The sequence below is a fragment of the Syzygium oleosum genome, unplaced genomic scaffold, assembly GCF_021117445.2.
Source record: "Syzygium oleosum isolate NSW1041296 unplaced genomic scaffold, Sole_v2.1 Sole_v2.03, whole genome shotgun sequence".
Taxonomy (NCBI): Eukaryota; Viridiplantae; Streptophyta; class Magnoliopsida; order Myrtales; family Myrtaceae; genus Syzygium; species Syzygium oleosum.
The window spans coordinates 5,839,119-5,855,547 of NW_026607487.1; the positions used below are offsets into that span (position 1 = coordinate 5,839,119).

At 36.5% G+C, this 16,429-nt stretch overlaps 2 protein-coding genes and 1 non-coding gene across 3 annotated transcripts; 1 reads left to right on the forward strand and 2 right to left on the reverse strand.

Annotated features, from left to right (window-relative positions):
• The first annotated feature begins 777 nt into the window (after window positions 1–777).
• TRNAR-CCG (transfer RNA arginine (anticodon CCG)) lies at window positions 778–850 on the forward strand. The gene has a single exon. It is a non-coding gene; the product is annotated as a tRNA-Arg (tRNA).
• A 120-nt stretch (window positions 851–970) lies between these two features.
• On the reverse strand, window positions 971–3,083 carry LOC115681045 (transcription factor MYB4-like). The gene is made up of 3 exons (XM_030604905.2): window positions 2,910–3,083; window positions 2,633–2,762; window positions 971–1,656 (listed from the first exon to the last, which is right to left on the reverse strand). The coding sequence occupies exons 1-3, from the start codon at window positions 3,076–3,078 to the stop codon at window positions 1,158–1,160; spliced, it is 798 nt and encodes a 265-aa protein (XP_030460765.2). The 5' UTR covers window positions 3,079–3,083; the 3' UTR covers window positions 971–1,157.
• A 7,543-nt stretch (window positions 3,084–10,626) lies between these two features.
• On the reverse strand, window positions 10,627–12,962 carry LOC115681003 (transcription factor MYB4-like). Its single transcript, XM_030604846.2, has 3 exons — window positions 12,629–12,962; window positions 12,351–12,480; window positions 10,627–11,325 (listed from the first exon to the last, which is right to left on the reverse strand). The coding sequence occupies exons 1-3, from the start codon at window positions 12,759–12,761 to the stop codon at window positions 10,827–10,829; spliced, it is 762 nt and encodes a 253-aa protein (XP_030460706.1). The 5' UTR covers window positions 12,762–12,962; the 3' UTR covers window positions 10,627–10,826.
• Between the last annotated feature and the right edge of the window lie 3,467 nt (window positions 12,963–16,429).

Here is a 16,429-nt window from a genome sequence, read left to right on the forward strand (position 1 = left end):
ATCTCTCTAAATTGGAATTATCCTTGTAGTATTAGTTTTGAGTCTTATTTGAATTTTTGAATTGTCTAAGAAATAATTGCTTTCTTATTTTGTCATATGGATCCAATATTTGTTTCATTCACCGTTTCCAATTTTTGTTGCGAACATGAGTTTAATTCCAATTTGTGTTGCTGTTTCCTTTGAAGAAATTTCCTAAATTCTCTCTTATTGCATCCTTCTGTATTGGTACCATCCTTGGGGTGTTAAAGTTGGGTATTTTTGAAATTTGGATTTCCATTTAAGGCAATTGTTTTCTTATTTTGTCATGTGGATCCAATATTTCTTTTATTCATCCTTTTCAATATTTATGCTTTTCTTAGTTAAATTGATTAAAATGATAAAATGATGTTCACCTTTTCTTTAATTTTATCAGGGGCATTTAAATAAATGCATCGAGAGACTGGTCAACCACTCTCAATAAGGCAAAATTTCGATATCCAATTTTTTGGTTACACATAGCACGAAAAAGAGACGATGTATTGAAAATCGCGGACAATTTTAAATGATTATTTAATGAGTAAATTTGAGATATTTGTTATCAAAATTTTATTTCATTTATTATTTCATGTCGGCTATGGTCAATACAGGGAAATTGCCTTGATAATAGGGAGAAAAGGAGAAATATCGCTTCACTCCTCCAGCAATGTGCATTGCATTGCATGACTATTCATAATCCGCTAGATAATACCAATAAATTATGTTATAAATATAAAAAGATTCATTATTAAGCAAAGGAATGTTCGCGTGGCCTAATGGATAAGGCGCTCGCCTCCGGAGCGGGAGATTGTGGGTTCGAGTCCCACCGTGAACGTTCTTCGTGTCCTTTTCCCCAAGCTATTTTAACGCTTGTTATTCTTTTAATTTCTCTGTTTTATTTCAAGCATTTTTTTTCCAACCAATCAAACCAACAATGTACCAGATTAATCAAATGTCTAAAAGCCCTCGTCTAATGTTAATGCCAAGCTTAATCCGTGCGGTTTCTGAAGACTGTGGTTAACAAAATCGATAGGAAGATAGAAAAAGATCACTATTTGTTCCACACCACAATCCAAAACACTTCTCCGACATGGCCATGAAAGAAAGGTGCTAACCGTTCTTGAGCTGCTATTGCTTCTTCCCTATAGCGTCCTGGCGTTGTTCTCCAACTGATGTCCATCTCCTGATCTCACCAGAAGACTGTACCAGAACTCCATGTCTTTGTCTCCCTTCATGCTCAGAACTCTCTGCCCCGAAAATTGCGAGCCCACCATCTCGTCGGGAGATGACGGAAATGCTGGGGCCGAACCCATAACGAGATTCTTTTTCGTCTTCGCGCACTTCTGGGCACGAGAAGGCAGTGCAGTTTGCGAGTTGCTTTCGATGTTCGCAGGAACTACTATCGAGGGGTCCGACTCCGATGACGTCGTCGTCGACGGTTCTGGAAAATTTCGCGTCGGCGGCGTGGAGGTTGGGTTCTGGAATGAGTGATCGAGGGTGGTGGTGCAATGAGTTGGGTTTATGTTGAAGGGATTTGAGTTGGGTAGGCTGTGTGGCACCCGTTTCTTCAGGTGGGTGTGCCAGAAGTTCTTTATTTCATTGTCCGTTCGGCCCGGTAATCTCGAGGCTATGGCCGACCATCTTGAATTCCAAAAAGAAGAAGAAAAGATTGAGAAATATGAACTTTAGAATAGACAAACATAGGTAGAATTCTATTGTTTTTGTCCAAAAAATATGAATCTTTTTTTCATACCGGTAAATTTCAAAACGTGTTAATAAGTGTCACAATATCATTGGTGAAACAAATACCGGCAAGTATTTAATCAACACTCTTATGAAATTATCATAAGTTTTTTTTTTTATTGTTTGTAAATAAAAATTTTTGTATTAACTTATTAACTTTTATTTTTGTATTAACGATTTGAATTTAGTAACTTTTTTTGTGAAATTATCAATTGTTATTGACTCTCATTTAAGTCATTTACCAACATTTAATTTCTTCTTTAGTTTACCAAATATTTTATTGGAATTCCAATTAAGGCATATACAAATAGGACTGAACACACTGGATTTCACAAGATGCTAAAAGATGTACCTCTTGGCATTGACGTTTCTATCTTGTTATCAAAGCATTTTGCCGTGCTAAGAGAACTGAGTTCTTGATACCGTCATTTATAGCCACGTGCTCTAACTCTCTAAGCTATAGACCCTGTCCCGTATCGTCTCCATCGTATCCTTTCCTAGACATACCCTAAAGAAAGGAACATGTCCTCTCCTCAACCATTTCGGGTTAAGAAGATGTGAAAACACATTTCTCTCTATAACAAAAGTATGTTTCGAGGTGTGAAGTGAGTTTGTTTGGTAAGAAATCTCTTATTTTTACTCGTTAGAGATTACCAAACTGAAATAGCGCGATTCACCAACTGTTCTCCCATTAAAATCCCAACTAGTATCAGGTTACATACACATATTAAATTACGAAGCTTCATTTTGTACTGTGGCTTCAAATTGTTACCCGTTTGAATATAGTTAGCAAGAATAATGCCATGAAGAGGAAAAACATAATATCAGACCACAGAGACTTAAATCTATACTATATACACAGACATGTAATTACCGGTTGCCGAGAACTTGATGAAGGTGGATGATGTCGTCTCTTTCGTCATCGGTGAAGTTCCCTCGTTTCACGTCGGGTCGCAAGTAGTTTATCCACCGGAGTCTGCAACTCTTCCCACATCTCAATAGACCTACAGAAAGGCATATAAAGGTTTCTTAACAATTCTATATGCTGCATCACACACACCAATTCAACCCTACAACACTTAAATTGATTACACTACGAAATTCCTTCTCGTTCTTTCTTTGCAAGTTCATATAATTATATGAATAAGTACCTGCTTGTTTAGGAAGTGCACGCCAGTTTCCATGACCAAACCGGTGGATGTGAGAGATCAGGATCTGGTCTTCCTCTGGAGTCCATGGCCCTTTCTTCATCCCCATCTTCTCACAACATGGAGTCCGCGCCATCTCTCTCTCTCTCTCTCTCTCTCTCTCTCTCTGCATAAACAAAGGGGCTCTAGGAAATGTGTTTGACTGTAAAATTTGAGGCAAAATGGACCGAGTGAGTGCATGATTTAGGCACGTCCATGTTATTCAATATATTTCTTTTGGATATATATTCATTTTTTAATTTTTGCAATTCTCTCACAGTCTCACTTTCATCATCCTTCTTGGTTGCTTCTGTCCTACTGATAAGTGCAGTCTAACCTTTTCTTTTTCGGTGGTCAATATTTACGGGCGTTGGCGGCGAGAAAAGCATGTCCAGCCGCCGGTCCAATACTATCCACATATCTTTGGAGTATGGTACCGACTAACCTTGTCAAAAAAATATAATTAAATCATAAAATTTGTAATGATAATGTAATTGAGTCATAAATTTTTAAAAAGTACAATCAAATTTTAAAATTTGTCAAATTGATCCAATCAAGTCTTTCCGTTGATTGCATTTTTGAAAATCTTAGGACTCGATTGGATTTTCTTGATAAATTTTAAAATTTGATTGCACTTTTTGAACATTTTAGAACTTGATTGCACTTTTATAACAAGTTTTAAAACTTTTAGTACACCTATCCCTTTTAGTTATTACTCATGTCGGCTAAGGTTGATACAAAGAAATTGCCTTGTTATGGAAAAAAAAGTGAGAGATGTCACTTTATTTCTGAAAGTCATGTGTATGGCATATGCTAATGAAAAAGTTTCCTAGGGTTCCGATTGTTAAGTCAAGGAGGATAAAATGTTTCTTTCAAAGTGTGAGGTTCAAACTTTCTTCGACCTCCAAATTTTAGAACAACATAAATTGTTTCCGTCTTTCTTCTTTTAGTTCTTTTTTGGGAAAACACCCCCATCTCTATGTGCCTAAATTCCGACCCGCGGTGTCCGACAAGGAACCACGAAACAATCATAGCCGATCTTTATCTCTCTCTCTCTGTCTCTCTATGTATACGTTCCTGCGTCCGTGTCTCTTCTCTTTTTCTTTTTCTTTTCCATATACATGCATATGAGGTTTACCGTCACAATGCTAATTATCGGAGAGAAGAGGGCAAACACGTTTACCAATTGAAGATCCCCTTGGGGTTATAGTTTTATCATATTTAGGCCTAACAATTACGACTTCCTGTTATCTTGATGAAAGTATAGGAATACAGTGTTTTGCATTTTGATGCCCACTCTACTTCATTCCAGGCAAACAGACATCTTATTGTTGATGAAGATCCCATTACCATCCTGTTGTCTTTAACGAAGGCAGAATCTTGATAAGAGAAAGTGAAGGATGGAAGATTTTTATCATCTTAAGACAGAGTTGTTCAGGAGAGAATTACCAAAAAAGTCTTAAACAAAATACATTTTTGCCAATTCAATCCTATACATTTTAATTATGTTAATCGAATCCTAAGTTTTTTCAATTTTTGCTAATTGAGTCTATCGAGCCAATTTTTGTCGAAAATTGCTAACATAGACGCTGACCGCCCTACGTGGCACAGTCGGTGACCCTTGCTAGCCATAGTTAAAAAAAGAAAAGAAAAGAAGGAAAAGAAGAAAAAGAAAAAAATATTAAAAAATTCAAAAAACATTTAAAAAATATCTACATTAGCGCCAACCGTGCCACATCGGACGATCGACATCCATGTTAGCAATTTATTGCCAAAATCGATTGGATGGACTCAATTGGCAAAAGACGAAAATGTTTAGGATTCAATCGGAACAATTAAAATGTTTAGAATTGAATTGGCAAAAGTGCAATAAGTTTATAACTCTCTTGATAATTTCCTCAAGTTGTTCGAGCTAAAATGGCTAGATCAGTGTGATGAGAAGAACCAATAGTGCTTGGTAAATATTTTATTACTCGTGAGTCTCCAATTTACACTTCCTATCATTACACGTGAATCTTCATCCGCGATCAAACATACCCAAAATGAAGAGCACATCTAGTATCTAACACAAAACAGAAGAGAATAAAACAGAAGTCGTTTTATTTAAATCAGATAATGTTGCGTATTTGAGAACATCAAGATAACATATGCCCCACCCTAGGTTTTCCAATGATCGCAAATAGTATATAACTGGGTTGTACTATCAAAAAAACATGGACCTGGCTCGTATACACTCCATTTACATTCTTGACATGACAAATCCCTTCTCTGCACATATATATCATACCAATGAAAATGACCCGGCCATGCAAAGCTGCAGTAGAATATAGTATCCCCGTAGTCGCTAGGTTTGAATTGGAAATTGAAGTATTCATTGCGTTGGAGATATTGAGGACCCCAGACGGAGTCCCCCCCCCAGCCAAAGCAATCAAGCGTGAGATTGTCATACAACAAACTATTAGTGATCTGGACCACAGTTTGGGACGACACCTCGCATCCAAGTTGCAGCAACAAGAAGATGGACATCATCAGTACCACTTGAAGTCTAGCAGATGATTCCATAGCTGCAGTCTTTGTGTGTTTGAGCGATCTATGACAAAGTGCATGGAGATTTGGATATTAGGAGTTCATGAACAATTTCGCAGGTAGATGCTTGACTGGTGTATGATATATAAGTATCTTACAGACACTCAAAGAAGGAAGTTAAAATGCAATTTTACCGTATACTTGCCGTTTCCTTTTAAGAGTCTCTGGTGTTATCCTTTGTAGTGTTAATTTTGGGTCTTTTTCTAAAATTTTCCTTTGAGATGATTTCTTTCTTATATTGTGATGTGCATCCCATATCAGGAAAAATTACCCAAAAGTCCTAAATTTATTGCAATTATACAAATTCAGTCATAAACCTTTCAATTGTACCAATTAAGTCCTAAACCTTTTGACAATTTGTCAATTTAGTCCTTCCAACTAATTTTGGCTGAACATTGCATACGTGGATGCCAATTGTCCTACGTGGTACAGCCGGTGCTGACATGGACAATTTTTGCAACTTTTTAAAAAAATCAATTTTTAAAATAATTTTAATTTTTTTCTTTACTTTTTTATTTTTTTCCTTCTTCCTCCACCGATCGCCGGGCCTTCACGATGGCCAGCCACAGGTGAGGGCCGGCAAGAGTTGCCCTCCCAGAAGCTAGGTTGGAATTGAAAACCCCAATATCGATTTTGCGGGGGATAATAAAACCCCAGCCCAAATGTCTTTGGACTTGCAATGAACCGTGAGATACATTCCCCAGGGCAAGGGCTTAAATTTTGGGTACCGCCGCACAACTAGTATGCAGCGAACTGAAAAATGGACATCAATAAACCATTTGAATTCCAGTAGATGATTCCATAGTTGCACTTGTCGTTTGTTAGAATGGTCAATGACAACGTGCAGTGACATTTGGATGTTAGGAGGTGATGGATATTTTATTATAAGTAAATGCTTGACTCATGTACAAGATCAGAGTAAATATAGAATGGAACATAGTCACTCATGGTAGGAAGTTAAATTGCAATATTAACATAAACTTGTGTTGCATTTTCCTTTTAAGAGTCCAATGCTCGTGGTATATACGACCGGCATATCCTAAATTCTCTCTTATTGTATCCCTCTAAATTGGTATTATCTGAGTAGTGTTGATTATGGATTTTTTGAATTTTCATTGGAAATAATTACTTTCTCATTTTGTCATGCGGATCCGACATTTGTTTAAAATCGATTATGATGATAAAGGGAGGTATGCCTTTCTTCTTTATTATATTAGGTCTTGTTAATGAGTCTCTCGAGGCATTAGTTAACCATACTTAATAAAGAAATATTTCGATATCTGATACATTCATTGCACATAATACCAAAAAGACAATGTATTGAAAATTGCAGAATTTTTTGAAGGATTATTTGACCGGTGCTAGAAGCACTTGTTAACAAATTATTATTTTATTTATTACTCATGTCAGCTAAGATTAATACAAAGAAATTGCCTTGTTATAGAAAAGAAGAAGAAGAAGAAGAAATATCACTTTACTCCTGAAGGTCATGTGCGTGGCATGTGCTAATGAAAAAGTTTCCAAAGGTTTCGATTGTAAAGTCAAAGGATAAAATGTTTCTTTCAGAGTTAGGGTTTAAACTTTTTAATTTTGGAACAACATAAATTTTTCCCTTCCTTCTTCTTTTAGTTCTTTTTCAGGAAAACATCCCACTCTCTATGTGCCTAAACTCTGACCGACGGTGTCCTACGAGGAACCACTAAACAATCATGGTCGATCTCTCTCTATATGTGTGTTCCTGCGTCCGTGTCTCCTCTTTCTCTTTTTCTTTTCCATATACTATTCTGAATTTTCATAGCTAATCTAAGACTTCATTTGTTTCGCAAACAACGAATAATTTAAAAAATATTTTCTTAAAAATGATATCTTGTATCGCTTGATAGAATTAATTAATGAAAAACATTGTTATTATCGTCAACAATTTATATCTAAATATTTTTGTGGATGATGAAAATATTTTACGTTCATAAATTTTGGTAAGCGATCATTTTTAGGAAAATATTTTTCAAATCATTCATTTTCCGCGAAATAAACGGAGTCCGAGTTATATTGAGGTGTGAATTTTCCTTAGTTGAAACGATTATAATGATTAGCTGAGGTTCATTTTTCTCGTTTATTTTATCAGGTTTTGTTAATGAGTGTCTTGGGCTTTTGGTTAACCATACTTAACAACGAAACATATCGATATCCAACGCATTGATTACACGTATACGAAAAAGACAGTATATTGAAAACTTATAATGGATCACAAGCACTCAAGTTTGTTTTGTATTGGTTGAAGCAAGTGGATTTCTTTTTTCGCTTGGATTTTCCTGTCCGAAGTCGCCACAGAACCTGATCTTTTCCCGTTAAAAGCTGAAAAACAACTTTCGATGAATTATATTTCTCTACGGGAGCAATTCCAACGAAACAATAATCATGCAATGCAATGCACATTACTTGAGGAGTGAAGCAATATTTCTCCTTTTTTTTCCCCAATTAACAAGGCAATGTCCTTGTATTGACAGTAGCTAGCATGAATAATATATAAAAAAGTTAATACCACAAAAAACCCCAAACTAGTATACTTGTGACAAAATTACCCAGATTAATTTTTTGATTGCCAAAAACCCTAAACCGGTATATCTGTGAAGCTGATCTGTAGTAAATAATTTCGATTTAGAGTGTCATATATCGTGTCTAGGTCGTGAACCATAGCGAATTTGAATCGGAATCTCTTTTTTTAAACTGCATGTTAGTTGTTCGACAAAATGCCTGAATGAAACACCGAAACCAATTTTATAAAATCGATGCTTATAATCTTAATTTTACACTTGATTTGTTTTGAGACTGTTATGTTGTGACTGAATCTGTGTTTCTCTTTTATTTTGTGGCATATTGTTTGTTGTTCAAGTCAGCCATGGATAAGCACCTCATTGGTTTGCCAGAGATGCCGTTCCTTTTGCTGGTGAAGTTGCGGTTTGAGGCCGCCACGGTCAATCCTTTATTTCCTCGCCTTTAGTGTGCATAAGTATGTTTGTCTTCAGTTTGGTGGTGATTGTTGTTTACAAAGTTTGTTCTCAGTGATTTGAGTGTTAATGTCGCCAGAGATAGTCCGGCAATGGTTGGAGTTGTAGACCGATTGGATAAATTTGATGATTACTAGACCTATCAAAATGGATCATAAATCCATTTCTTAACCCATATATCAGTAAATAGATCATAAATAGGTTAGTTATATTTAGTAAATGGGTCATAAATAAATATAAACATAATATGAGTATTAAATGGGTCATAAATGGGTTTTCAACTTATTTAAACTCAACTCATCTCCCTCGCCCTCACTCAATCCTACACTCACTCACTCTGCACTTTTATCTCAGTTTAGATATGAGTTTTCGTAGATTTAGTTAAATATGGAGGTATTTTAGCAACATGAGTCGAGTCGGGTTTGGGTTGGGTATGGGTTAGGTATATGTCATTAGATTTGCATTACATGGAAATGGGTCAAAACGGGTTAAATGAGTCTATTTGGGTCGGACCATTTTCGACCTGACCCAAACCCTACCGACCTACCCGTTTGACAGGTCTAGTAATTGCCAATGACATCGGCTAATGGCATTGTGGAACTCGAGCTAATGAATATCTCAGTGGAGAAGAAGGCTCGGGAAGAAGACGATCTGCAGAAGAGAAAATAATAAAAGAAAAAAATATACATATAAAAATAGAAAAATAAAGAAAGGGAAATAATAAAAATAGAGTTGGGTCAAGATCCTGTTAATGGGTTAGGTTAGATTTGGGTCAAGTCGGACCAGGGCAACCGTGGGTTTGAGGTCGAGCCGGGTCAAAGAGTTTAATGGATTGGATTGGAGTGTTGTGGGTTCAATAACATAGGCTTATTTTGGCAAAATTGGACAAGGCCTTAGGACCGATCCAATTTTCAGACACAACTCGGACCATTAGGGTCCGGGTTAGGTTGTCGAGTCGAACCAGGTTCGAAGTCCATTTTCCTAGAATAAAAAATAAAATAAAAATCAGAAAAAGAATAGAAATTAGATTTTAACTAGTTTTATTATATTTTTAGTAATAATTCTAGTTTAGAATTAGTTTAGATATTTTAAAATTAGAATTCGCCTAGTTTAGGGATTTTAATAAACATTTTAGGTTTAGCCACAATTTGAAAAAAAAATTGTACAAGCCTTTAGGCTTTACAATAGAATTTTGATTGTTCTTAGAGACAAATGCTAGATCGCTATTTGTCCTAGTTTTGTTTCAATTTTACTCGATCACACACTTTCAATATATTGATTGTTATTTTTTTTAGAATGCTTAGGATTAATTTTAGGATCCCTAATTGGTGAAAAACTGCCCTGACACTTTAGTTAATAAATAAGCAAGTTTAGATACCGAAAGGGAACTAGTTAGATAACTATTGTAATCAAGTCCTTGTTACTAGAAATCTCTAGTTACGTAGGAATCGAGACGACACTCCCACGTCTTGATTGGGTTCTAGCCTACTCCCAATAATTGCTAGCGGCGACTCCTAGTGAATACATAAACTAAAAATGTCACGCGAGATATAAGCTTGGGAGAGCCCCCGTTTGTGATCGATTGAGCCGTTTGCATTTGAGATCGTTGCTTGTACGTACCATTCACATTGTCTCATAGAAAGGTACCTCTAAACCTATTCGTTCGAGGGCGGTCCCTCAAAGGGTAGGTCGCGACATGCACCGGAGATACTTGTTATCAAAATCTTATTTTATTTATTATTCATGTCGGCTATGGTAGGGAAAAAAGGAGAAATATCGCCTCACTCCTCAACTAATGTGCATTGCATTACCCGACTATTCAAATCTTCACTGGATAATAAAGAGAACAGTGAAAATGCAAATAAATTATGTTATAAAAATATAACGTTCATTCTTATGAAAAGGCAATGTTCGAGTACCACCGTCATCGATCTTCGAATCATTTTCTAAAAGTTATTTTAACGCTATTTTTTTCTTTTAATTTCTCTGTTTTATTTCAAGCTTCTTTTCCAACCAATCTCTTTCCTTTCTGAAGTATTCAAGTCAGATTTTGTTTCCCCTGGACATCAATCGACAATGTACCAATATAATCAAATGTCTAAAAGTCCTAGTTTGATGTTGATGCCAAGCTTAATCCGTCTGGTTTTCTGAAGACTTTGATAAATAAAATCGATGGGAAGATAGAAAAAAAAGATCACTTTTTGTTCCACACCACAATGCAAAACACTTCTCCGACATGGCCATAAAAGAAAGGTGCTCGTCATTCTTGAACTCCTAGGGCTTCTTCCTATGGCGTCCTGGCGGCGTTCTCCAACTGAGGTCCATCTTCTGCTCTCACCAGAAGACTGTACCAGAACTCCATGTCCTTGTCTCCCTTCATGCTCAGAACTCTCTGCCCCGAACATTGCAAGTCCACTGTCTCGTCGGGAGATGTCGGAAGAGCCAGGGCCGAACCCACAACAAGATTCTTTTTCGTCTGCGCGAACTTCTGGGCACGAGAAGATGGTGCAGTTTGAGAGTTGCTTTCGATGTTCGCATGAACCACTATCGAGGGGTCTGACTCCGATGACGATGTCGTCGACGGTTCCTGAAACTTTAGCGTCGGCAGCGCGGAGGTTGGGTTCTGGAGTGAGTGATCGAGGGTGGTGGTGCAATGAGTTGGGCTTATGTTGAAGGGAGTTGAGTTGGGTAGGCTGTGTGGCACCCGCTTCTTCAGGTGGGTGTGCCAGAAGTTCTTTATTTCATTGTCCGTTCGCCCCGGTAATCTCGAGGCTATGGCCGACCATCTGGAATTTCCAAAACAAAAAAGAAAATATTGAGAAATATGAACTTTAAAATGGACAAACATAGGTAAAATTCTGTAGTTTTCGTCTAAAAATATGGATCTTTTTCCATAGTGGTAAGTTTCAGAACGTGCTAATAAGTGTCAAAATATCATTGGTGAAACATATTGACAAGTATTTCATCAACACGTTTATGAAATTACAATTTTTTTTTATTGTCTGTAAATTAACAATTTTTGTATTAATTTACCAATTTTCATTTGTATAGCTTATTAACGTTTCGAATTTGCTAATTTTTATGAAATTATCAATCTAGATTAGAGTGGTTTGTCAACTTTTGTCGAATTAAATTATCAACTATTTTTGGGTTACCAATTCTCATTAGAGTCATTTATCAACGTTTAATTTCTCTTTTAATTTACCAAATATTCTATCAGGATGCATGTCAATTAAGGCATATACAAATAGGACTGAACACACAAGATTTCACAAGATGCTAAAAGCTACACCTCTTGGGATTGAGGTTTCTGCCTTGTTATCAAAGCATTTTGCCGTGCTAAGAGAACTGAGTTCCTGATACTGTCGTTCGTAGCCACATGGTCTAACTCTCGAGGCCACAGACCTTGTCCTGTCCCGTCTCCACTGGATTTGTTACTAGAAATACCCTAAAAAAAGGAACATTTCCTCTCCTTAACCATTTCGGGTTAAGAAGAGGTGAAAACACATTTTTCTCTATAATAAAAGTGTATTTCGAGGTGTGAAGTGAGTTTGTTTGGTTAGTAATTCCTTATGTTTGCCTGTTAGAGATTACCAAACTAATATAGCGCGATTCACCACCTGTCCTCCCATTAAAATCCCAACTAGTATTGGGTTACATACATTAAATTATGAAGCTTCATTTTCTACTGCAGCTTCGAATTTGTTCCCGTTTCTTTATAGTTTGTAAGAATAATGCCATGAAGAGGTAAAACATAAATATCAGACCACAAAGACTTAAAACTATACTATATACACAGACATGTAATTACCTGTTGCCGAGAACTTGATGAAGGTGGATGATGGCGTCTCTTTCGTCGTCGGTGAAGTTCCCTCGTTTCACGTCGGGTCGCAAGTAGTTTATCCACCGGAGTCTGCAACTCTTCCCACATCTCAACAGACCTACAGAAGACATATTAAGGTTTCTTAACAATTCTATATGCTGCATCACACACACCAATTCAACCTGACAACACTTAAGATTGATTACACTACGAAATTCTTTCTTGTTCTTTCTTTGCAAGTTCATGTAAGTATATGAATTAAGTACCTGCTTGTTTAGGAAGTGCACGCCAGTTTCCATGACCAAACTGGTGGATGTGAGAGATCAGGATCTGGTCTTCCTCTGGAGTCCATGGCCCTTTCTTCATCCCCATCTTCTCACAACATGGTGTCCTCGCCATCTCTCTCTCTCTCTCTCTCTCTCTCTCTCTCTCTCGCTTCGAAGAGACTACTTGTTCTAAATATGACCAAAGCTCTCTCTAGCTAGTCTTCCACAGTATACTATTATGTGGGTATTTGTATATATGCTTAAGATTTTACTCTGAATAATCTATGGATTTCATAAAACAGCTCCCTCTCTCTCTCTCTCTCTGCATAAAAAAGGGGCTCTAGGAAATGTGTTTGACTGTAGAATCTAAAGCAGAATGGAGTGAGTGAGTAAGTGAGTGCATAATTTAGGCACGTGCATGTTAATCGATTGTTTTCTTTTGGATCCATATTCGTTTTTTTTTCATTTTTGCTGTACTCTCACAGTCTCACTTTCATCATCCCTTCCTGGTTGCTTCGGTCCTGCGAATAAGTGCAGTCCAACCTTTTCTTTGCGGTGGTCAATATTTACGGGCGTCGGCGACGAGAAAATCATGTCCAGCCGCCGGTTCAATACTGTCCACTCATCTTCTCTTTCTCTTTGGGAGAGTATGATACTGATTAACCTTGTCAAATGTCGACCAAAAACAAAAAAGCAGTGTCAAATGGGTTATGTAAAAATCATTTCTTTCTCTCCTTTTTCTCGTTTTTTATGTTGAAAATGTTGTCAACACAAAAGAAAGGATGGGAATGCGTCATGAATGATCCAATGTTAAGTGGAATGTGTTTCAAGGGACCTAAATTTACCTATTTAATTAAAACGCACTTCCTTGACTTATAAAAAGAAATAGCTGAACGGATTATACCTTTCAATTATTTTGCTTACAAACAATTCGCATATGAAATTCGAAGGAAATCACTAAGACCCCAAAATTGCTGTTTTAGGTGCTCTTATTTATGATCGCTCTTAAGTCTTTTAAGAGGTGATGACAAACTAAGTTAAGGGCGTCTTTCGGAAACCTTATGTATGCTGCTTGTGTTGAGTTAGTTTGTATGTAAATACTTATATGCTTGTCAAAAGTTCAACAGTATACTCTCAAGTGCTTGAAATAGCTCAAATGGAAGATCTAAATCATGGCAAAATTTGTGTTTTTGCTAAAGGTGGCTTATTCATTGCCTGATACATGTGGGATAGGGAGGTAGTGAAGTGCTTGTCAAGAGAGAATGAGAAACTCCAATGAAGGTTTAAAAAAGCTAAATACCTTTAAATGAGTATCACTATGTGATTAATACTTGATTAGAATTTATCAGATAATTTAACAAACCCATTTTAGTGCAAGTTTTCGAACTATCATTACAGGATTACTAAAGTCAAGTTTGTGCTGACTCCTTGTCCATCTTGGTTGCTGAATGTTCGTAGTGGCAAATCTTCCTTTTTGTCTCTGCTTTTCGAGTTGAAATGATTACTCATAAAAGAGTCCTTCATAAAATAAAATAAAATAAAAAGGGCAAAAGCCATAAAAAAAAACTCCAAATTATGCCTATTGTGAAATAAAAAATTCCAAACTTGTATATGTGTACCACATTTATCCTCCGTCAAAGTTATATTAGTGAGAACCGTTAAAAATCTACCTACATGGAAACCATAAAACAAACAGTGTTGACATGACGTAAATAAAATGAAAACGACGTTGTTTAGAATGAAAAATCATTTGATGGAATTTCGACGGAAGGCAAATGTGTCGTATAGGTACAAATCTGGGATTTTTTATGTCATAAGAAAAAGTTTAGAGTAAATATGTCACAGTAGACACAGTTTTAGATTTTTTATATTACAAAAAAAGTTTAGGGTAAATGTGCCAGAGGGAGCATAGTTTGAGATTTTTTGTGGTTTTTTTTTTCAAAGAAAATGATTACTCATGAAAAAAAGCAAAGAAAAAGGGAAGAAAAGAAGTTGTCCACTATGAGAATATGGTGTCTAGTTTGCTTCATGCCCTAATGCATTATGGCCCTCTTGGATAATTATGCTGATCTCCCTAATTTCCCATTAGCCACATAGAAACTCCTTGAATGCTCTCATTTCATCAATCACATTGTTGAAAATTAGTGAGTAGTTTATCATTAAAGTCATATAACTGTGTTTTATATTTTAACACCACCTCTCGGTGCGTACAAGGACTTATATTCGTAACGTGGCCTCAAACTCAATACGTGCGAAAATGGCTAAAAATCCATTGCGTATAGAACAATCCATGACAAATTTTAAAAGGGGAATTTTGTATAACTTACCTCGAAATCTCTAATTAGTAAACATCACCATCGAGCTCATTTCGCACCAACCATAGCTTATTTTATTCCTCTTCCTAAAATTTAAGTTTCCTTACCAATTAAACAAAATCTTTCTAACTAATAAAGGCATTTATCTTTAAAAATAATAATGATAAAAGAAGAAAACTGCTGAAGTCAAAGCTCAAACCCATTATGACCCAAATCTCGTCCTTTGGCATGCTCCAAGATTTCAATTTTGACTCATAGCCAAATGATCCAATTAAACAACGCCTTCGACGTGATATATAGCTTTTGATTAACTTTTTATAAAGGCAAGATTCTGTGCATGATCCGACCCCCCTCTTTACAGCCGGCCCAAGGAGACTGAAGCATTGCATCGGAGTATTTAATTCCAAAAAGGAAAATACATTGTGGTTAAAATAATCCAACTTTCCGTTTCATTTATCCAAAATAGAACTAGTTTGGTATATTGGAACAAGGCTAAGATGACATTCACTCCACCTACGCCCTCTCCTTTTCCTTCCCAAAGAGTAGCTTTTAGCTTTGTATGTACCATGATGTTTGGCCATCAAACTTGAGATGTTCTTAGATTTCAGGAAGGATGTTTCTCCTATTCATTTGTAACACATCTAATTCAATGCATAATACAAGAACAAGTGCGTAGGATGGAGTTTAATGGTTGAGCCGAACCATCGCGGGTTTTATTCTTCCCAAACTAATTTTTACATTAGTCTAGAAGAAGAAGGTTGAATATCTCTTAACTTCGAGCTCGTGTGGGCTGCCTTTTGTAATATGAAAATGAGGGTGGGGGATGTTGAGCTTAAGATATGTCAATTGCGATCCCATATTGGATTGTTGCCCCAGCAGATAATTATTGTGCAACCTCAAACTAGCACAAAGTATTTTATAGCCAAGAGGTTGCGATTGAGCTACGGCTATGACAAGCAATATCATGTTGGCTATGAGGCTAGATGAGTAGCATATGGTGGTATTAGAACCAAGGTATGAATTTTGAGTTTTAGATATGTTGTCTCTGATCCACATCGTTCAAGTTTAGGCTGTTGCACTAATACATAAATCTCACACAACTTTAAATTAGCACAACGAGTTTTACAACCTTCTAGATGCGAGTGAGTCGTGACTGGAGCAGACAATATCATACTGACAAAGGTTTTGTGCGGATTGTCTTCAGTTACATATCAGAGCCTAGAGGTGTCAATTGAGTACAATAAACGATAAAGTAAAACCAACTCACTGAAAAGTAACTATGGTTTTTCATTTATCAGTCACAGATAACTGTAACACGAATAAAATGTTTATATTAATCAACGAAAAAGATAAAAAAAAATTCACGTGGAAAATTATAAACAGTGATTATGCATGTCAGGTGCATCGTCAGTATTAACTCTTCATTCGCATCGTGGCGAGATAGGAGCGACGGGCCGGGAGCCCAAAAGTCAGCCCAAAACAAAAC

Coding starts and splice junctions, on each gene's coding strand:
- LOC115681045 (XM_030604905.2), bottom strand. CDS start 3,078: ATGCAGAGAGAGAGAGAGAGAGAGAGAGAGAGAGAGATGGCGCGGACT. Junction 2,763..2,909: donor TGCACTTCCTAAACAAGCAG/GTACTTATTCAT, acceptor GCCTTTCTGTAG/GTCTATTGAGATGTGGGAAG. Junction 1,657..2,632: donor CATCAAGTTCTCGGCAACCG/GTAATTACATGT, acceptor TTGGAATTCAAG/ATGGTCGGCCATAGCCTCGA.
- LOC115681003 (XM_030604846.2), bottom strand. CDS start 12,761: ATGGCGAGGACACCATGTTGTGAGAAGATGGGGATGAAGAAAGGGCCA. Junction 12,481..12,628: donor TGCACTTCCTAAACAAGCAG/GTACTTAATTCA, acceptor TGTCTTCTGTAG/GTCTGTTGAGATGTGGGAAG. Junction 11,326..12,350: donor CATCAAGTTCTCGGCAACAG/GTAATTACATGT, acceptor TGGAAATTCCAG/ATGGTCGGCCATAGCCTCGA.